Consider the following 23,240-nt stretch of genomic DNA (forward strand, 5'->3'; position numbering starts at 1 on the left):
AAAGAAACGACAAGTAATAATGCTATGAGTATTATGCAAATAGACCAAAATAATTGTTTTAACCCTCCCAATCCAAATATGGATGGGATACCACCAAACCATTTGTCCCACCAAGATGCCGCCTCTCTGGCCTGTTGACCGATTTGTTCTATATCCTGGATTATATCACTTACATTTTGCTTGATTGACTTAATTTCAAAACAACATTGTCCATTAAATTGTGGATACTTGTTACCTAGCCATTCACAAAACCCATTTTCTTTAGCAAGTAAATAATCTAATGCCAAGCGATTTTGCATAACATAGGTACGAATTTCTTCCATTTTATCATTTGTTAACCCTAATGCTTCTGCAGTTCTATTCCCTAAATGTGCTATACTTACGCCTAAAGCTAATATTTGCTCCTGCATAACTAGGTTACCTAATGGATTAAAGCTAACAATAGCTTGGGCTGTTTTTGATACCCAAGTTTTAAAAGCAACCCAACCATCCGATGTCCAACCTCGCTTTTTCTGGCCTATAAATCGTGATTCGGAATTCTTTCTGGTATAAATGGTGCCACCAGAAATTGCTAGTTTTCCTATAGTACAGCGACCGATAGGGTACTTCGGCAATGTTGAATGAGCCTGACTCCCACAAATCCAAAACCAGGCTGGGGGTAAGCTGTTTTGTTTTATCCACTTATGTGCCAATAAGTGGTCAGGAACTTTGGCCTGTGGCCGTGTATTATTAAACCTGTGCCACCATGGGCATCTGCCCAGCACACCCTGATTTTGCATATTTTTGGCCTTACTTTTGGGTGAGTGACCCAAACACGTCATGGGGTTTATGATGGTAGCATTAAAGTGCTTAGTGGAGTATTTGGTAATATTACACCCCCGTTCAACCATATCCAATTGCCGAAAAACCCCGTTGGCTGCAAAAAATGCTGGATGCGACTTATCATTATTACACACATCTGCAAGCGATAACCAATGGGTATTATTCTTGTTAACAAAATTATCGGTTACATTTATATTTGAATGATTATGTAACTCAAACAGCGAAAGCGTCAAATTACAGTTTTGTTGAAACCCAACAAAAATTGGCTTGTAATCTTCTCGCTGTTCTCCAATACATCGATATAGTGTCTCATGTAAACGCGGAAAGTCCCAACAAAAAGTTCCTTCTGGGGCAGGGGTATCCGTTATAGCCAACGTTATAAGTGTACTTGCTCTGGAATTTCTTTCTTGATAATCGGGGTAATATCCGAGGTTAGTAGAACTGAAATTAGAACTGTTCATAAACACAGGGTCCAATCGAAATGGAGCCTCATTAGCAGAGGGTACTTTGTTAGTACAAACTACACATTCAGTGGCATTGGCTAAAACTGCGAATGCAGCTGCCCATAATTCAACAATATTGGTGGAGTTTCGTGCTGCCGATTTCCATACGGGATTGCCGCTCCAGCATGAATTAGGCTGACCTGTAATAAAACACATTAGGCTCAGAAAATTATCCTGGCCATATGGTTAGATTATATGTTACAAATTATCTTCTGCTAAGCCAATTGTGATGCACCAGCACTTCCCCTTTGTGCTGTAAGCGAGTTACCCAATAGGTATTAGGGTATTGGGCCTGTCGTATTATCTTTCCCTCCTCTGGGATTGATCCCTTCAATTGGGGTATATGAACCCATACTGACTCTTCTGCCGCAAACTTTCCTTGCCACGGCATTGGGATTTTGGGCTGCAAATCTGGCCACCTTGATGTTTGCTGGTTTAAATTAATAAGTACCTTTGGCAAAATTAAATCCCATCCCTTATAACCTTTTCCTTTGTTTTCTGTTTTAATTCCTAATTTCAGTACCCCTATTTTTCGTTCTACTACACCATTGCTTTGGGGATGGTATTGTAAATGAACATGATGTTTGATGTTATAAGCCACTGTTCTAGTTGGCATGCAGTGAATGGTGGTCCCCCATCCGTTTGAATTTCTGTGGGTATTTCCCAATGTGCCACTGCCTTTTCAAGGCCTCTGATTACCTCCTTGGCTGTTGTCCTTCGCAAGGGCAAGACCCATGTTTGTCTGCTTCCCAGATCGACTATTACCAGCCCCTTGGGGTATTGACTGGCCCCTTCTAATGGTCCCATTAGATCAACCTGCCAAACTGTTCCCGGTTTGAATTGTTCAGCTGCAAAAGCACCTTTGTCATGGGCGATCGTCCCCATGGATTTTTCTGATTGACACACAAAACACTGCCGTCCTGCATGTTCCCAAATATTCAGCGGTATCTCCGTTTTCCCCACTATCTCCCGCTGGTATCGGTGATAGTTCTTTCTAGCCCCATAATGTCCCCATTCATTATGTAACCAGTTTGCTAACCATTGCACTTCCTCCTCTGGAACCTTATTAGCCCCTACTGCAATGGGCTGTTGTGCCTGTTCGTCCACAAATTTATGAGCCCAGTAGGTATCTGGCCTATGGGACCGTATATGCACTATATATGCTCGGTGATACCTTTCCCTAACACTTTGTAACATTTTTTTTCCACCTGTCTCGATTTAAATCTGCAGTTCCCTTACCCGTAGCTATAAGGATGATATAGTGTGCATCGACTCCCATAATTAACCCCTCCTTTGGTGAATGCTTCTCCAATGCATGTTCTACACCCATAAAGAATGCCTCAGCTTCTGCATGCTGAGCTCCGTGCTTGAAAGGCAATGCTTTAACCTCTACGGCTTCACACTTTACACAGTACATTGCCGCTCTATCCTGTCCTCCCTTTGTGCTCCCATCTGTAACTATCCACGGTTGCCCTACTGCTTTGCAAAACACAGGGCGGGTAGTTATATCCTCCATTTCATTAATCTGATCCTTAAGCTCCCAATTTCCCCAAAAATATTGGGCCTGTGTTGTTAGTTGTGCCCAGGTGCGCAGGGTCCCGGAAAAATCCGGGGCAGGGCAGTCGGGTGTAATCCATTTTAATGCAGTTATTAAAGGAGCTTCTATAATTCCTACGTGCCCCTTTGACCAGAATTGCAAGTGTGCAAGTCCCAACAACAGCTTCCCTAACGGCCCATAGTTTCGTTCTGATCCATTTATGCTCCATTGCTCCAAATGTATTATCTTGCCCCTTTGAGTTATCCTGGTTAAAAAATGGTCTGCGGTCCATGCCAGCCATATAGTTATGGGAATCTCCTGTTTCACCCTGGATAGAGTTAACGGCTGGTTACTAACTTCAATAAGTTTTGTCAATGCCTCTGAATCCTCTGTGGTCCAATAAAATGGGTGTTTCTTAGTGATTTTTTTCTGCAATAGCCTAATTGCCCAATTAATTTCTAGGGGGAAAAACTGTCGAATATAGTTTAATTCTCCTAAGATTTGTTGTACTTGTTGTTTATTCTCAGGATGCTTATTTTCCCACTCCTTTAATCGTCTGTCTTTTCCTTCCCTTGGCCTAATGCCATCAGAGTCTATTTGCAGGCCCAGGAAAGAGAACTCTGTTTGCACGACCTTGGACGACTTATCTTCACTGACCTGCCATCCATTCAGTTTTAACTGTTGATATACCTTATTTAGAAGCCTTTGTGTGGTTTCCCTCTCCTCTCCGGCAACTAAAATGTCATCTACGTAATTTAACACAACCGTTCCCGGTTCCTCCTTTATCTTACTTAAAGTCTCCATCAACTTTAAACTGCACACTGCTGGGGAGTTAACATAGCCTTGAGGACAAACTTTCCATTTATATAATTTCCCTAACACTGAAAAGTTTAAGATGCCCTGATCATCCCTTAGGGAGACTTGAAAAAACATGTCCTTAAGATCAATACTCGCCCCATATCTCAGTTTCTTAGACTGTAACATCTTCCAGAGTTCCGGTAAGGTGTATGGTGTTGTAAATTGTACCCTTTCTACTCGTGCATTAGCCTGTCTGTAATCCGCCACCAGCCGGTACCCACCTCCACTCGGCTTCCTTATTCCCCACCCGGGAGACAGAAACCTTGACTCTGGTACTAACTCTATTTTTTGTTCTGACAGCAATTTCTTTAATAAAGTTCTTATATGCCCTTTCCCTTCCTCTGGGGTAGGAATTAGTTTGAACTTCCACGGACTCCCGTTAACTACTTTTGGACTATGCACTGAAGCACTTTCTAATTTTACTGGTAAGGCCTGCCATATTAATGTCTTCAGGCCCAGTCGTCGAATCTCATTTACCCCTAGTAAATTTTCATGCCCTATAATAGCTCTAATCTTATAAAATTTATTACCCCTTTTAACCTTAACCATAGCCATTTCTGCGGCTTTTACTTCGTGCAGTCCCTGGACCCATAATTTTTTCCCTAATTTAGTGTGTGGGACAGATGGCTTAATTACTGAAACCTGTGCACCCGTGTCTAACAAAAATCTGATTACTTCCCCTTCTATATGTATTTTAGTGTAGGACCTTGTGTCTCGATTAAGCTCGGTTACTTCAGATACGGCCCTGTCTGAAGCAACCCCTAATCGTTTTTTGCCTTGTCATCTGCCCCATTCTTCCCCTTCTCACTGTCTCCGTAAGGGACAAAACCCTTCGATTTTGCCAAGGTGAATTGCTCCTCCGGACTCAATTTTCTCAGTTCACTTCTTGTAAGATTGCTGTTATTCAGCAAGAACCCAAATACTGCCCTTTCAAGGGGGGAAAACTTTTGCTCTCCCTCTCCTTGCTTTTGGTTCTGCCTGCTCTCGCTTGCTGCTAGGACTTTTGTTTCCGCTACGCTTGTTGGAAACTTGAGTTTGCCTGTGACCGTAAACAAAGTACCCAAAGGACGTCCGACTACTGTCTGCAGCCACATGAGATCTCCTGCTGTAACCCCTGCTGCCTCACCAGCCCCTTCAACAGCTACTGCACTAACGGGTACTTGAGACGGGTCTGCCAAAAACAAATAAGGACGGGGATTGTTAGCCTGAGCTGCTGTTAGTCCTAAGGGGTGTTGGCGAGCTTGCCACATGATAAATGACATGCCAGCAATGGTATTTATCAGCTCCTCCTCAGTCCTAATTGATCCCAACGGTATGTTAAACATTTGTAACGTGCCTTCTGTCATCAAGGAGACGACAGCTGGGACAGTGACGGGCCATTGGGTGTTATCCTCTATCTCCCGGCTATTCGCAACACCCCCTGACCATCGAGAGTTTCGCACTAAATATCTAGCCTCTTCTTTATCTACTAGATCTGATCCAAACTGTAATACTAACCGACCTAACCACTGAGGCAACGGTTCACCGGGTTTTCTGCTAGTGCTGTCTAATAACTCTTTCCGTTCCCCCAGGGTCCGGGTCCGTAACACAATCTTAGTAGTTGTTCCCCCGGTTTGATCATGCTCTGTTCGTGTGACTGCTATAGGAAATGCTTGTATTACTCCTGTCCCTTCAGCCATAGTCTGCTCACGTTCCCCTTTTCCTATGCTACTCGGTCCTTCCCCCTTTTCCTTCAGCTGCCTGAGATCTGGATACAATGTCGGGGCTGAGGGGACCGCTGACTCAATCACCTCTGGGGGATATGGGGGGGGTGGCTCTCTCAGAGGAGCTGACTCCCTGAGCTGGGTGCCCCCCTTCTCTACTTCCCCTAGTCCTCCTGTTTTTTTCTCCAGAGCAGATGCCTTTTCCTGTTCCCTGACCAACGACCTAGCCAATCCTTCTGACGTGTCTAGGGTGCATAACAACTTAACAAATTTCTCTGCCACGATTTTTAACAATCGCCTTGGGTCATGATCATCTGCTTTTACTTTATGAGCTATTCGCGCTTCCCAGCACTCCTCAGCTGTCTCTACCAGCAACCTATGTGCTTGTCCCCCGTCTTCCAAGGCATATTTCGGAAACCACGGGTTCTTTTCTTTTGTAGCTCTCTCTACACATCCTAAAAACACTTTATAAGCATGCATCTGATTCTGCTTGGGATCCAGCGGTTTCTGTATCCCTTCCAACTGCAACTGCTTCTTTTCCTCCCTGGGATAAAACCTCGACCCTGGGTGTTTTCTTAAGACACAAGCCAGTCCCTCAACTGACACTCTCATAGTATACTTCCTGTCATCCCCCTTATCAAACAGACATACACCAAGTCCCTCTTCTCCGCCCTGCTCGGTTTCCAATTTATGGAACTGAGCATGATAAAATAACTCCTCAGGCTTTGACTCCCTCCCTGTTGACTCCCACGGGCATCCACGTCCCAAGGGATAAGACCCTTGACCTCCTGTCAGTGACGCCATGACGATGTGCCGACCTACTCCGGGTCCCGTGGGTGCGCGTGGGGTGTGATACAGCGGGAGGAGTCGGGTGGCCCAGGACCAACCACCCCACCTTTATAGCAGCCTGATATAGTGTAGCAGCAATATGTGATTCAGTGTATTCACTTTAAAACCTAGGTTTCCACAGTATTATGAGTACCAGGAACAATAACACTCCGATTGTGAACACCACAATGCCCTGTGGCTGTTCTAAGTTCCAATAATTCTCTATACAGACCCAGCTAGACCAGCTAGTGGTATTTACCAATAGTGATTTATTTATTTATTCATAACTACAATTACTTAACACTTGTTATATATAGATAGATAGATAGTTATTTATTTGGCATAAGCTAAATACTAGGTTACATATAACTATATATAATTACATGTGACTTACCAATAACATCCAATGCTCCCACATCTCACCAATAACTACGTTACAGCGGCCCTTCAAGTCAGAGATACGGCTTGGTTGGGACCTTTCGTGGTGGTGACGTCCGGGTGATCAGGCCGGGGTCTGCTGTCTGGACTGGAAGTTGCTAGCCTCCGCCTTGTGTCCAGGAGCCCACACCCTTATTCCTGTTAAATCACCTTTTATACTGTTTCTTACTTGGGGGTTCGATACCTGGCCAATTAAAGCGTTTGTTACCTAATTTGGGCTTTCTATCCTCCCGGCCTGTTAGAACATGTTACAAGATTTCCTCTGTCCTTGGTCTTTTTCTGAACCTCCCCTGAGACCCTCTGATGTTGTACAACCAAGATGTTCTCTTTGGGGGGCTTCCAGCTACTAGCCCCAGCTGTTCTCTTTGGGGGCTTACTATCTGCTTGTCAGGATGTTCTCTTTGGGGACTCTCCAACTACTTGTCAACTTTCTGATTTCTTTCTCCTGGCCTGACTTCAGACCTTCCCGCCGCTGTATGATAGCATTCCAAGATGGAGTGTATGGTCATTCTGCCTTGCGAGTGAGGCCCGGCCACCAGGTGCTCGTGCTCCCACAAGGGAGATCCAGAACGTAGGGTTGTGTCACTGATCGCTTTGGCAAATAGCCATTGATGGACCTATTTTCTATGAGCTTATCCAAATCATTTTTGATCCCAGTTCTAATTGTGGCCTTCACAACCTCAAGCAATAAGTGCAACAGATTGAGTGACTGTGTGCTGGGTGACGAAACCTTTTCTTCTATTTCTTTTAAACCTACTGCCAATTAATTTCATCAGGTGATCTTTCCTTATTCTCTGTACGCTCATCACGATTTCAAGATTTTTTTTTTTACCAGTTCTTCTTTAGTTGTCTCTTTTTAAGGCAGAGTCTAAGTCCTGTATAGTCCCATGCCAAAGCTATTCTATATCCTAATAGTTCAATGGCCAGAGCACTGACTTAGTAAACTAAGGGTTGTAGGTTTGATCCTTGTTGTGACCTCAAATGTATTTCATGATAACCGCTTTTAAGTAGCTAGGGGCAGGTTAGGTAAACACCTGCAGGGATGCTGTCGATTAGGATGTTTCGCACTCAACAATACTGAGGGCTGCACAAATGAAAACTGATAGCTTTCAGGGCCACCAGGGAAAATGTGCTTCTATTGGAAATTTGTAATTATTTATTATAGGTTACATTTTAGGTATATTTTTATAATTTTTTTTCAGGTTCTGTGTGAATAGAATACAATAACTTTAACTGAGACTAGGAACGTAAGAACGGCCATACTGGGTCAGACCAAAGGTCCATCTAGGCCAGTATCCTGTCTGCTGACAGTAGCCAGTGCCAGGTGTCCCAAAGAAGGTGAACCGAAGACCATGATCAAGCGATTTGTCTCCTGCCATCCATCTCCTGTCTTCAACAAAAGGCGAGGCACCATACCTTACCCCTTGCTAATAGCCATCTATGGACCTAACCTCCAAACATTTGTCAAGCTCTTTTTTAAACTCTGTCAGAGTCCTGGCCTTCACAGCATCCTCTGGCAAGGAGTTCCACAGGTTGAATTTAATACTTAATATGAATTTAATTGCTTTATAATTGTATTAGTAGTTCATAAAATTTGATATGTAAAATCATTTGCTCATATATAATACTTTTTAATTTAAATAAACTTAAGGTAAGCTGCACCCCTGCCAGCTCCAGCCCAATCCCGGGGCTGCCGGGGTTGCCCTGGCCCTGGCCAGGTCCTTGGGGCTGGACCTGCCTGCATGGCTCTGTGGCCCAGCCGGCTCCCAGCCCCAGGGCCACAAAAAAGGATTGATGAGACTGCACATTTGACATACTTGATGTAGATGGTGCTAGGTGTTGCCCTGAGTGTAGGGGCCTGAACTTGGTGACCTCTCAAGGTCCCTTCTAGTTTGAGAATTCTATCTGTACCTTTTCCAACTCTTCATGTGACAAAGGGTGACCAGAACTTCCGATGGGGTTAAGGAAAGGACATATCCTGGGTTTATGTTGTGGTATCTCTGATATTATTTATCCTTTTTCTAATGGTTCCTTGCCTTTTGTTAGCTTTTTGACTGCTGCTGCATATTGAGGGGCTGCGGTGTAATGGGAGGAGTGGGATAATTAAAAACAGGTTTGATGTGAAGAGGGAAATGGTTTGGTGTGTCACAAGGGACCCAGGAATACAAGCTGATGACTAGACTGGTACTGGACGAACTGGTATCGGACCATGCAGGTTTGATCACACTCATTCATCATGCAATAAAATTAGTGCCAGCTAATCTTTAGGGCCCTATCAAATTAAACAGCCATACAAAATGCATCATGGACTGTAAAATCTGGTGGCCCCCTGTGAAATCTGGCCTTTTGTGTGCTTTTACCTGGTAGTGTGCAGATTTCACAGGCCAGTGTTTCTCACATTGCGGGTCCTGACCCAAAAGGGAGTTGCAAGGTGATCACAAGGTTGTTTTAGGAGGGGCAAGGTATTGCCACCCTTACTTCTGTGCTGCCTTCTGCCTGGAGAGCAGTGATTGTCATGCTGCCCAGGTGCCCAGCTCTCAGGGCAGCACCCCACGCAGCAGCAATTGCAGAAGGGTGGTGATACTATACCTATATCCCGCTTACTTCTGTGCTGCTTTCAGAGCTGGGCTCCCAGATCATGGCAGCTGCTGACTATGTGCTTAGCTCTGCAGGCAGCACAGCAGAAATAAAGGTGACTTTTCCATACCATACTATCCTTATTGCTGTGCTGCTGTTGGTAGCTCTGCCTTCAGAGCTGGACTCCCAACTAGCAGCTACCTCTTTCCAGCTTCCTAGCTCTGATGGCAGTGCCACCAACAGCAGCAGCATAGAAATAAGGGTAGCAAGGATGCAACCCAGCCTCCACTAACTTTGCTCCCTCCCCCACAACTCTTTTTTGGGTCAGGATCCCTTCAATTACAACACTCTCTGTGAAATTTCAGGTTGAAATAGCTGAAATAATTAAATTTACCGTCTTTAAAATTCTATGACTGAATTTGACTGAATTGGACTGTGAATGTGGCAGGGCCCTAGAAATCTGTGTTATTTTTAAAGGGTCGGAGTGTTCACGTCTCATCTATTAGCTGTTCTAGCACTTCTCCTACAGTTGAATTGCAGCACTTGGTCTTGGGGCTGCTTGATTCTCGGATCATTGGAGCTGCACTATGTTAAAGGTGGCTGGATGATGGAAAACCTCTCTGTCCCCCTGTCATACTCTGGTGGGGATCAGGGGGTGGGGAGAGCATCCTGAATTGAGACAAATATTTGTTCACAGGAACAGATTTCCAAAAGTCTGCTGTGTTGGGAGATCTGTGATGGGCTCCCCAAAGTCCAGACTGGAACTGGGATACCACTGAGTCCTTTGGCTTACCAACCTGGGCTCCTGCTCATGCTGTGGTCATGGAATCCAAGAAGATTAGGGCTGTAAGAGACCTCAGGAGTTCCTCTATTCCACGCCTGTGCTCAAAGCAGGTCCAGATCCTGCTAAGTCATTTCCGCTAGGGCTTTGTCAAGGGCTTTCCCTTTGTGATGTTATGACAATCTGCAAACCTCTGTACTGCACTTACACAGACGTTCACAGCCAGGGACGTACCCAGTTGAGTTATATGAATACTTTTGCCAGCCACTCATGAATCAACTGCAGGAAGGTGCCAGCCAGTTCCCTCCAGCTTTGAATCCCTGAGCAGTACTGTTTTGCCTTTGTAAGGTGTAAATTTACAACCCCATCTACTTCTTCCTCAATATGGAGAGGACATGCACCTGAGCATCTCTTCCTGAGCAGACTTCCCAAGCGTTTAAACCAAAACACACCAATTTAGATAAAGTATAAAGCAGATTTATTAACTACAGAAAGATGGCTTTTCAGTGATTGTAATTAATCAATATTGGTTCCCTAAGAAATAAAAGTAAAATCATAATCTGAGTTCTATAAATTAGACAGGATTTGAATCAAGCCGGGTTTCCACCTGAGACGTAATATGAGCAGGTTGGAATGCCCCTTCAGCCTGGGACCTCCTCACCAGTTCAGCCCATGTCCTCCAGATCTGTTTCCAGGTGTTGCTGTGGGGGAGAGAGGCCAAGTGATGATGTCACTTCCCCTCTTTAATGGTTTGTTTCAGCTTGCTGGAAGGCTCCTTTTGGTATGCTATGAGTCAAGCTTGAAGCAGTGCCTGGGTGCTGTCTCTGAGAAGTCATGCTTGTATGTGGTTCCAGGGGTAGACATTGGGAGTGTGGTTTTTTGAATGGGCTATCCCCAAGTCTGGTTCCTCCACTGTTGCAGCTGAAAGGCTGCTTGTTGTTTCCAGCCTTACAACATATTTCAGTAACACACACACATAGCAAAACTTCCTAACTTCCCATACAGCAATAGCATATACAGATTTAATGATTCTTGTCTGGCACCCTTGGAACCTGACCAGTGCCAAACGAGAGAATTTGCCAGACGATGGTAGGCTGAAATTGTGTAGCACGTTACCAACACTTTCAATGCTTACTGGGCTCCTAGAAGACATTTAGAGGTAAATTACAGCTACATAACAGCGCAGAACACTTAAGCCAGGATTGGTGGCTATATACACACTTTATGGGACCTCAGGAAACTTGGCCACACCAATGATAAATTGTTGTCCAGCTAATTAAAATAATGTGGGACGACAGATGTTGCTGGACAAGAAATTGCCGGACTAGACAGGTTCAACCTGCACAATCCAGCAGGATATTAATGTTCATTAGATCAAGCGTTTCAGATTAGCTCACAAGGCATACTTTGTACAGAACGTCTCATGATTACATAACAGAGATGGAAGGTGCTTCTTTGAAGCACAGTGTACCACAAGAACCAAACCGTGTGTGTGTGTGGAGAGAGAGAGCAGACTTCACAGCTGTCTGTCCAGAAGGCTTTTGTCAGTTCCTCTTTCTCCCTTCAAATAGGGATTGAACTCCACAAGAGCTTTTCAAGGAGACTGTTATTCTGATCTTCAAGTGGAAAATCAAAAATTATGTGAAAAGGGCATTTTTTTTTTTTGGGTTGGGAAAGCATTCCAATGGGTAATTCCTGACCTGCTGTAGAAGTGACTTAGAGCCTGGGGGAAAGAGAATCTTAGCTGCATACTATGTGACTGGTTCCTTGGAGAGGGTTGCTCACCTCCCTTCTAGGCTAGGGGAACAGCACCTGAGCTTAGGCCATTTGAATGTGTGCATGTCTATTGTATTTCCTTGAAAATCCACCAGACAAAGTCTAGATGCAATGTTCCTTTGTTCTGTAACTGCCAGAGGAATTATAACAGTGTAATGCATGCTTCCTTTTTCACATAAATGATCCGAAAGATGTAGCTTAGAGCCAGAAGTTGATTGTGTGGGTTTTTTTTTATTAAAGCCTTGACTTTTTTCATGACCACCCCCTGCTTTTTAAAAAGAGCTCGTGCTGTGATCAGCTTGTTTAAAAGCCTCATTTTCATTGTAACAATTATTGGAATGGAGGGGAATTGTTTATATCCTCTGTATTATTTCCTTAATAAAGTGAAATATAGTCTAAATAGAACTGTGTGGAAAATATCTCCTTTCCCCACACTTGGACTAAGTAGACTTTTTAAAAGCTTTCCAAGGTAACAAGAGAAATTATAAATTCCAGAATAGCCGATAACTTGTTTCCTAGGGCATTCACCTGGGAGGTGGAAAGCCTGGATTTTAAATTCCTTTTCTGCCTCATCTGGAGCAGAGACATGAGCCCAAGTATATCATCATACTCATGCACCAACAATGCCCAGATGCTTTGTATATTGGACAGACTTCAAACTCTCTTAGACGAAGAGTTAATGGGCACAAAAAAGACGTAAAAACACGCCTGATCCACAAACCTGTCAGCCAGCATTTTAATGGAGTGGGTCATTCTGTTAATGACTTAAAAGTTTGCATCTTACTGAAGAGGAATCTTCACAACAGCCTTGAAAGAAAGGTTGCTGAACTCTCTTTTTATATTCAAAGTCAACACATTAATACATGGTTTGAATTGGGATGTGAATTTTGTAGGTCATTATAGGGGCTCTTTTGCACACTTGGCTTAATCTAATTCTTGACACCCCCCTCTTCTGCCCCTCTACTTTCTGATTTGCTCACCTTGATGATATTTTTTTCTGATTTGTCAACCTTGATTACTGTTTTTGGTTCTCTGTACCTTAAATATTGAGTCTGTTCTGGTCTGCCTATGGTCTGAAGAAGTGGGTCTGTCCCACGAAAGCTCATCACCTAATAAATTATTTTGTTGTTTTTTAAGGCGGTACTTGACTGCTTTTTTGTTTTGATATCATACTCCAGGTGAGCGTAGTAAGTAGGATGGTCTGCAGTGGATCTCTTTTCTTCTCTGCTCTTTACAAATCTTTCTTCACCCATCATCATTTTCCGGAAGAAACCTGGCTTGTTGGAAAATTCCCAAGCAGCTCTAAAGCTGACTCTCAGTGGATATGGTCTTTTTAGGCTGTGAAATGGTGTCTCCAAAGGGTAGTGAGACATCTGATGACTGAACAAAACACACAAAGATGTAGTCCTGAGAGAGCACATTTGTGGTGGCAGGTAGGTGGGTGGGATAATCTCTTGGGGTGCCTCTAACCTCTGTGAATTTGAACAGTTAAGAGTACTGGCTGCTATGCTTGATGCAGTGATGTGTTGGCTTTGGCAGTGTGCTGGAGGGAGAATCACTTTCCAATACTAAGTGTGGTACATAACCTATCCCTTAAATCAGCTTCTGTACCAAAGAGCTGGTGTATAGCTACTACAGGCCAATTAAAAAAAAAAAAAAAAAAGGGAGGCTCCAGGGGTGATCTTGGCAATTACAGGCTTGTATGCTCAAATTCAGGACGAGGCAAATTGGTTTAAAATATAGAAAAGAAAGCTCACACCCATGTGTGAACACACTATGTAGGGGAAGTGTCAACATGGTTTTTGTAAAAGGAAATCGTGCCTCACCAATGCATTAGAATTCCTTGAGACAGTCAACAAACATGAAGCCAAGGGTGATCCAGTGAATATAGTGATGGATGGTCAGAAAGCCTTTCACAAGGTCCTCTCCAAAACATGCTCTTAAGCAAAGTGAGAAGTGATATTTCTGCTGAAAACTGGCTCCAGAGCAAAGGGAGCGGTGGAGACTTTCACCTCCACTGGGTTTGTACGAAGGAACAGCTGTATTCAGCGCCATGGTTGGGGTACTGTATAGAGATATATTGTTCTTGTTACTGTACCATCTGGAAGCCCTAGGTGCAGACCCAAAGAAGAAGATAGTCCCTGCTCCATGGGGCTTACAAAGTATGAGGCAATAGGCAATAGAGGGAGGAAGACAGGTGCAGGGAGTACAAGGAAATGTTTTCTAAGCCAACAAAAGGTCTTGTGGCACCTTATAGACGAACAGATATTTTGGAGCATAAGCTTTCGTGGGCAGAGACCCACTGATGAAGCGGGTCTTTGCCCACGAAAGCTTATGCTCCAAAATATCTGTTAGTCTATAAGGTGCCACAAGACTTTTTGTTGTTGTTCTCGAAGCTACAGACTAACACGGCTACCTCTCTGATATTTGTTTTCTAAGCCGTTGCCTGTGCTGGGGATAGGGTCGCATGAGGAAGCCAAGCAGGAGTCCCTAAAGGAGTAGCTCTGTGGAAAAGGTATGGCTAGACCACGATGCAGTGTGTGCTTCTCAGTACTAGAGCAGCTTTACTGGGGTACTCCACTGGTAATGGGAGTCTAGCACAGGGGCCCGCAACCAAAATAGCAATGAGAGCCATTTTTTCAAATTCAGTTACAAAATCAGCACTTCAAGAGCCGCAGTGCGTGTGACTAGAAGATGGTCCTTAATAAATAATGTGAAACTGTGCTTTTTGTCACCCCTGTTTTAAGAACTGTGCACACAATAATTTTGTACCAGTTAGAAATTTGTTACCCCTATCCCCAAGCTTTACCCCCATTCTGCCCCCCACCAACCCAGGCTTAACCCCTGTCGGCGCCAAATCACGCACCCCCATCCACAGGTTTAACCCGCCTCAGCCTGCCTGCCCCAACCTTCCCACTGAATCAGGGTCTTACTTGTCTGCTCTCTTCCCTCAGATGCATGCTGGGTCCCCCCATCCTCCTTCCTCTCCCCGCTCTGGGTCCCCCACAAACTTGTCAGGCCAGAAAGCACCTGCAACTTTCTCAGACCCTTCCCACCCAGCAGAACCGGCACTGGACTCACTGCGTCCCAGGGCCAGCAGTGGGGAGCTGGGCCGGGTCAGGTGCGGCTGTGCAGCTCCAGCAGAGGCAGACTTGGCCGCCCCTCCCCCCGCTCACTTTCCCCACATGCAGTGTGGGTGGCTTCCTGCGCTGCCCCCACTGAAATAATGGAACTGAACTGAATTGGTTTAATGGCCGGATCCCGCCTGACAGCCATTAAACCAATTCAATTCGGTTCCATTATTTCAGAGGGGGCAGTGCAGGAAGCTGCAGGAGGAGTCAGCAGTGGCAGCATCCAGAGCCGCAAATGGCTCCTTAAAGAGCTGCAGGTTGCTGACATCTGGTCTAACACATTTCCTGTTCCTTGCTGAGGCCTGCCTAGTACAGGGCCAGGGCTCTCCAGTCCACCTGCAACCCTCCCTGGGACAGGTCAGGAGGAGCCTCGCTCCATTTTTTCCTCTTGCCTGCTGCTCCTCTCTTAGCTATCTTGTGACTATGCACCTTGGAAGGGGATTTCTGGGGTATGAACTCTGAGTTGCATGGGACCTCTACATGCTGCCGTCCAGTCTAATATAGTAATTTGACAAAGGTTCAGAGTAGGGTAACGTGTGATCAAGAGTGTGCAGAGCAGCTTCCGAAGGGGGGAAGCATGGGCTATGGGTGTAAGAGGCAAAGGGAGGCGATGCCTCCCCTGGGTCATAGTGCTCAACTTCTCACCTCTTCCTGTCTCTACTCTGATATTTCTGAAGGATTTACAACAGGGTGTTGCAGCTTGAAGACGAGTGACTCTTCCCCTGAAGTGTATCTGTTAATTTTAAGTTAACAGACACAGGAAAATTGAACTCCAGAAGATCGACCTGCCCAGGGTTGATCTTTCCCTGAGTATCGGTTAGCCCTGTGTATTCACCAGCTCTATGAGAGAATCCTTCCTTTCTAGCCATCCCTGACTTTCACTTCCCTGACATACGGTGATGAAGTCTGCAGTGCTGAAACGCTGGCTGTGTGCAGACAGTGCTGCTGCAACTTCTCCAGTTATGTGCAAACCCTCTAGAAATTCCCCTCCCCTCCCATCATTTCTGACCACCTTGGTTTTGAACCATTTCCTGAATCTTAGTCCTGGTGTTATTCCTCTTCTCACTTTAGGCTTCCTGTTATCTGTTTGACTGTGACTTCTGGTTCCTTTCTGCAAACTGCACACCCATCTTTCTCGGTTTCTTTTTTCCACTGCTTGTTTGTCTCTTCTGAACCAGTTTAAACTCTCATGCACACAACACAGAGCTGCCCAATCATTTGGGGACATCTTCCATCCAGATATAGCTTGTGGCATCTGCTTTGAGCTTTTTGTATAGGAGATGGAAGGTCTTGTGGTTTGAGCACTAACCTGGGCCAGGAGAGAGTCTGGTTCAATTTCAACTCTACCCCAGAATTTTTGTGTGACCTTGGGCAAGTTCCTTAGTCTGCCTTAGCCTCATGCTCTTGTATGTAAAAGAGGTATACTAGCACTTCTGTCCATCACAGCGATCTTCTGAGGGTATATTCATTTGAAAAGCATGGGTTACTTAGACAGGCATATGATAATTTTGTGGCCATTATCTTAGATAATTAAAGGTATTACCTTTGCGTGGTGAGAATGTTTTTCTTATTTATGTTCCCGGAGCACCCCCAAATCTCACTCAAGAGCAGGACCCTCTTGTGCAAGACTTGGCACTAGATCTGTAGTATCTGAGCCTGCGAATCGGGATGCAATTTTTCTCAAAGTGAGACCTTCTGTAATGCAGAGTGAAGAGATTTCATTTTATACATTTTTCAGATGCAAGACAAAAAGTTGAAAGAGAAACGAAGGGTTGGAAATGGCTAAACTGTGAGCATTTTAAACTCCAAGCAGAGGTGATATTGACAATGATCTCCACTGATCCTAGAGTGACCTGTTTTTTTCACTTGTGCTTGCAGAGTACCGATTTAACGAGCACAGCTGGCTACGACAGCATCATTCAGCATCTGAATGATGGGAGGAAGAATTGCAAAGAATTTGAAGACTTTCTGAAGGAAAGGTACAGAGCTTTCTTAAAATAGCTGGAGACCAATCTTCTAGAGTCTGATTTAGCAGGTCTAGTATGCACCCACTAAGTTGAACACTGAGGGTGGCCCAGTCAATCCCAGTAGTATTTGCAGATGCAAGGAGTCAGAGAAGTTGACAGGAGAGTTTCTTGCATTGACCTTCCACTGTGGGGACGGCGGAGAAATTGGACGTAAGGTACATTGACTCCAGCTTAAACTAGTCTTATAGCTGGAGTTGTGTATCAAGTCAATGCAAGAGGAGGAGGTCGACCTAAGTGGTGATGAGGCAATGGGATGGTAATACAGGTTGAACCTCTCTAATCTGGAACTCTCTCATCCAGCAAACTCTGTAGTCCAGCATGATTTTAGTTAGCTGGACCAGCACTTATCATGGGTGTAGCCAAGTTTCCTGTGTTCGATAAAGTTTGTTTACAGCCCCCAGTCCTGGCTCTCAATGTTCTGTGCTGTTATTTAGCTGTAAAAGACCCCTAAAGGTCTTCTGAGAGCCCAGTAAGCAGCTGAAGTGTTGCTAATGTGCTTGAAAGTCTTGCATTCCCGTCATCCAGCAAATTCTCTCGTCTGGTACCGCTCAGGTTCCTGTACTTCAATGTGCTCTTCCCCTCTGGTTTTTCTGTCTTTCACCCTGCACAGGTGATGTAAAAATCTTCCCTGGTGGAACACATGTTTTTATGTGGCTTTTCCTATGAGGCTGGTACTCTGTTTCGCCTGAAGTCCTGGTCCAATGATGCTTAGTGTTGGTTCCCAAGCCCAGCGGTAAATTCTGCAGCCATTACATGCCTGCAACATTACATGCCTCAAGTGAATAGGACACTCCTCTGCAGGGGGAGTGCAAGATTCAGATGATCTATTGTACTTACCTGGCTCCCATTGTGATGTCCTCAGCTGTGGTGGCTGGTGTGGGAATTCCAGGGGGTATCATCCATGAGCCCCTGCCCATGCCCCACCCCCTTGCCTGCCTCTTATGTGGAAGGGCAGTGCTGCTTCTAGTGAGTGCAGGGGCATTCCCCCTCCCTGCCGCTCTGTGAGTAGTGCAAACTAGGAAACTGGTGCGGCTCTTGGGCCAGGCTGTCCTGGGGGAGGGGCAGGATTATCTCTGCACTCAGTGGAAGCAGTGAGTGCTCAGGGTGCGGGGGGAGGATGTGACCCCCTGAAACCCCCCAGACATCACCCCCTGGTTCTCAGACATGACTGAGATCTTAGGAGGTGTTTCCAAAGAGGCTCGTGCTCCGTGCGCCTTCCAGAACTGCGCTGCCCCGGGCTCCTAGACTCTCAGCAAAGTTCCCAGAAACCAATAAACATCAGCTTAGCAGTTCACTGGTTAAACTCTTACACCCTTATTCTGCTGCTCTCAAACTTTCCTTTCACTAATGAAGTCCGTCCTCTCTGGGTCCCATTCAGTGACGTTGGCCTCCGCCTTCAGATTTGTTACCAGATCCTCCCTTTGGGTAGAAGGAAGTTTAACATGATTGTCTCCCAGTTGTGGCCTCCATTTCCTGGTATGTGATGTTCTGTCAAGTGTGTCCCGGTGACTTATTGGACTGGAAATCTGAGATCCATTTCACATAGGCCACCCCAGGATTGTCCGATTGGTAACAGATCTCCTTTGCTACCAACCTAACCCGCAGTCCAACTTGGTGATTTAGAAGAGGAAAGGGTTAGCACAGTGGTTCCCAACCTTTTCGAGACGGCGACCCATTCTGACAATTCAGTAAGACTTTGTGACCCAAGGAAATTCAAAACTGGGGTGGGTAGGTAGGTTCTCTTCTGCACTGCCCCCAGGTTAACACCTTGCAGTCCCAAAACACCCTGCCACCTACTTTCACAAGAGTTCCACTGCTGCCCCCCACATGGCTCCTTCATCGGCCACTGCCTCCTGTACATGGCTCCCCGCAGCCCTCCTACCCCCTTCCCCTACCTGCAACATGGGTAGTTCCCTGCCCTGCAGAGCTGAAATGGGACTCAATTTAATTGGTTTAATGGCTGGGCCCTTCCTCTTAAACTGAGTTCCATTTCGCCATGGTAGGGGAGGGACTGGGAGCTGGAGGAGCGAGTGGCGGCACATCAGGAGCTGCAAATGGCTCCTTAAAGAGCCACATGCTGCTTAGAGCCACCCAGATGGCGATGCTTAGAAAAATCTAATGGTGACTTATGTTTGGGTCCTGACCCATAGGTTGGGAATCCCTGTGCTAGCGTCTCTAAAGATGACAAAGTGGTCTTGGTCTTGGTCAGTAGAGCTCCTCTCTCAATTCATCAGCTCCGCTTGGCTTTTCGCAGGCCTGTATCATGTACATCATTGTTCCAATGAATGACATTGAGGCATTGTGCCTTAACTCCCCCTGGCCCTTATATTTACTCACAGCTGCCACAGGATTTCAGTGTACTGTTGCCTCAGAAAAAGATTGCAGAAGAGAGTCTGAAGACCATTCTAGTACTAGTGCAGGGGTGGCCAACCAGTTACTGGCAAAGAGCCAAGTAGTATATCAGTTATAGATATTCTATATATGTAGACAGATAAAAATAAATATACAATAAATGGCTCAATGCCCTCCCCCAGAGCCAGGCACCCCCAGTTCCTTGCTATAACCCAATGCCCCCCACCACTCTAACTCAATGCCAGCAACTCAGTGGAGCTGCTGCTGCCATGCGGTTCTCCTACCAAGTGCTGATGTGCATCTGCAGAGCATAGTCCCGGCGTGCGGCTCCAAGAAAGAGCTGCATTTAATGGCCCAAAAAGCTGCATGTGGCTTGAGAGCCACGGATTGGCCACCGCTGTAGTAACGCCTCATGAACACCATGACTAGGGTGTGGTATGCATCACACGGGGGTTACCTTATGGTTTTTACTTCTCTTTTAAGAGGAAGCCCAGGGGGATGCGAATGTCAGCTTTGGCAGGCAATAGCGTAAATATAAATAGCTGCATAACTTTCAGTGGCTCTTTAGATTTTTAATATGCTTGGGCGCATGCATACTGGTTTCATGGCAATTGGTTGTGGCCACTTGGGCCTAGAATAAGGTGCCGAACAATCCTCATGTGGTCCAGCCAAAGGTTCAAATTCCATTTTCCTCCAGAGAGAGGAAGCTAGTTTGATATCTCAAAAATGCTATATAGTCTGTGGGATGTGCCAGTTGGTGGGTGACAGCTCCAGGACTCGGATCCTGCTTTGGATGTTGTACCTTTGGAATAAAAACAAGTTTTAAGCCTTACAGACCTCGATTTGTAGAAACCTCCCACCGGAGCTTTAGGGTTGAATTTCCCCTCCACTTAACAGAGGTAACTGTTGTAAACTTCACCAGTTATTCCAAATATGGAGGGGAGATGTCCTTTAAGCTTCAAGGGAGAACAAAGTCTGAACACAGGTTGGCAGCCATGTACTCCCAAGTAGCATCTGGTGATTTTTTTTATTCCGTTTGTTTTGACAAAATGTTTGTTTTTTTTTTTTTTTTCCCCCGAAAAATGCGTTGTGGGGGACTTTGGGGTAAAGAGTGATGATCTACTCTTAGCTGCTGCTGTTTTGGACCAATGACCTGCAGCCTGTCTGTAACAGATGGCCGGACAACTGGGAGCTGGATGGGGGAAAAATCACACTATTTCATTTTCATTTTTGGCCAAACCTCAGCTATTTGTCCTTTGGAGGCTCTGCCCTCAGAGTTGTTAGCCTTTTAAGATTCAGGCCTGCTCTACATGAGGCAGGTAAGTGGATTGCAGATAAGCAATTGTAGCTACACAACTGTTGTAGCTAGAATCGACTTACCTGGCTGTGTTCGCTGAGGGAGGTGGATGGGAGAAACTCTCTCATCGACCGACCTTACTTCTTGCAATATCAAGGAGTACAGGGGTCGATTGCTCACCCCAGATCGTTCGATTTCACATGTCTCTACCAGGCATATTAAATCAAACTCTGAAAGATCAATCCTGCTTGAGTCGATCTTTCCTGTAGTGTAGACATATCCTTAGCAGGGCACCCTAAGATAGCACAAGGCAGTGCAAGCTGTGCATAGTTGGTCTGATCATTTTGATTCTCTCGCCTTCCAACCTTTACCCTTTTATAGCAAGTTCCCTGCAGACTCTACACTGCGTGTGAATTTCCTCTAACTTCCTCTCTTTCCGTGACAGAGCAACAATCGAAGAAAAATATGGCAAAGAGCTCATTAACTTGTCAAAGAAGAAGCCCTGTGGGCAGACAGAACTGAAGTAAGTCTAGATGGCTGCGTGTGTTTTCTCATTCCTGTTTGTGTTCAGAACAGAAGCTGCCTTGGCTTGGAACACCGATGGACTGCGCTGGGATGTCAAATCCAAAGACAGGAGGGCAAGTCAGAGGGAAGCTGAAATTTAGTACACTCAACTCTCACTATAGCAAACCCCGTTTAACCGGATAGTGGTAATAAGGGATGTCCACTAGCCTCCCCCCGCAAAAGAAAGTAGAGCACAGCACCGTCCTCTACGGTACTATTAATGGCAACTCGCCAGAGACACCACCGGTCCCCTCACGCCTGGGATGGTCCCAGGCTGGAACCTCTGTGGTAGTGGGTAGAATCGCCATGGCTGTGGGGTCCCTGGCCACGGCTGGAACCTCTGCAGCTGTGGGGTCCCCGGCTGAGCTTGGAGAGCTGCTGCTGCTGCTGTGCCGTCCCCCCCAGCCCCGCTGCTGAGGAGCACACAGCGACAGCAGTGGCTCGGAGCCAGAGGAGCCTCTGCCCTGAGCGTGGGCGACTTGGAGCCTAAGGAGCCGCCGCGCTCAGGGCAGAGCGCGGGCGCTGGGAGCCAGAAGAGCAAAACTTTGGTGTAAACCCTCCAATATAACAGACTTGTGGTTTTAACGGACACCCCTCTCCCGCATTCGTCCGTTAGATCGCGGGATTACTGGAGTGATATTACAGAAAAAAGACTGTCTAAAAAGAGAGACTTGTGAGAGTCCTGCCAGTAACTGGAATCCACTGACTTGAGCCTCCGGGTAAACTTCCTGTTACTCAGAAATTAATGCTACTTAAAGGAAGTCAAGACTAGTTATTGCAATCTAGTGTTTGGAGGAAAGGACTGGGAGCCATGAGAGCCCGGTTCTCTTCCTGGCTTCATGGTGGCCTGGGGTAAGTCCCATCAGTTCCCCGAGCTGCAGCGTGGGAAGTGCCGTGTTCTCGACTTGCTTGCGTCCTCCTGCAGCCGGGCTTTGTATTGAATGGAAATCAGATCTCCTCTACACTGCGTAATTGAAATTCACTCCCCTAAAGATTCCAAGCTCTTGGGGGACACTCCAACGTGCGCATGTTAGGGGTGGTGAAGGGGGGTTGGGATTGACACTACTATGCTCTGAAAGACATTGCAAACCCAAGAGAACATATAATGAGGTTTCTGTAGGATCATTATGCTGCCTTTTCTGCTACAACTTTCCTCTTGGGGTGCTTAGGACTTTGCTGCCAATGCAGGTGTGATTGTACCCCAGGCAGGCATATTGCTGCTAGCCCACTGCAGTGCACCTTCCGGCCCCGGTCTGCACACTTGGCTTATGCGAGCCCTGGAAAATAGCTGTACTTTGAAGTTGTGGCTGGAGTGGGAGGCAAAGCCCAAACACAGAGGCTTCCTTGCTGTTCCCCAGTGCCGTAGGCTTCTGAGCCGGAGCGCCAGCCTGCACCACAACCATTGCCAGGGACTTTATGCGGCACAGCGCAAGGCCAGGTCTGCAGACCTGGGGGGTGGGGGTCTCATTGCCATGGGCAGCTTAAGCATGTTCAGGGGCCATGCAGACCTGGGTCGCATGGGCTTCAGGGTAGGCTAACGACCTATGTGCTTTCCCAGGGTCCCCACTGGACTGTTAGACTGTGCTGAAGCCCGTGTCGGTGCTGCTGCTGTGACCTGTGGGAGCTAGACTACAGCCCATATCTGCTGCAGCCCCAGAAAAGGGAGTGGAATTAAAGCAGACAAGCTAGATCTGTGTTCTGTTTGCAGCATCTGCACCTCAGCTCCCTGTCCATAGACTAGGCAGCATAACTCTTCCTTTACCTGTTTTGTGTGCTTGGACAACCCCGCCCTAAACAGGTCATGGCCTCTTACGGTATTTATGTGCAGTGCCTAAAACAGCGAGGCCTGATCTTGGCTGAGCATTTAGGTCTTATGACAATACCAGCAAATATTAATTATGATAACATAAGCATGGGCCAGAGCTGCCTGGGGCATCACAGGAATATCATCCTGAACGGCCCCATTGGTTGGGGTATGGAGTGATATTAAAGGTGCTGCTGCAGGAGAGGTTGAACTCTTGCCCGGTTGGAGCGAAGGGGCTATCG

At 46.1% G+C, this 23,240-nt stretch overlaps 1 protein-coding gene across 1 annotated transcript in view; it reads left to right on the forward strand.

Annotated features, from left to right (window-relative positions):
* Nucleotides 1–23,240, forward strand: part of PSTPIP2 (proline-serine-threonine phosphatase interacting protein 2) — a 59,699-nt gene that overhangs the window by 19,556 nt on the left and 16,903 nt on the right. Inside the window, exons 2-3 of the mRNA XM_074995827.1 lie at nucleotides 16,833–16,933; nucleotides 21,076–21,153. Of these exons, the coding sequence (XP_074851928.1) occupies nucleotides 16,833–16,933; nucleotides 21,076–21,153 (179 nt within the window). The remainder of the gene's footprint in view (nucleotides 1–16,832; nucleotides 16,934–21,075; nucleotides 21,154–23,240) is intronic.

The sequence above is a fragment of the Carettochelys insculpta genome, chromosome 5 (assembly GCF_033958435.1).
Source record: "Carettochelys insculpta isolate YL-2023 chromosome 5, ASM3395843v1, whole genome shotgun sequence".
Classification (NCBI taxonomy): domain Eukaryota; kingdom Metazoa; phylum Chordata; order Testudines; family Carettochelyidae; genus Carettochelys; species Carettochelys insculpta.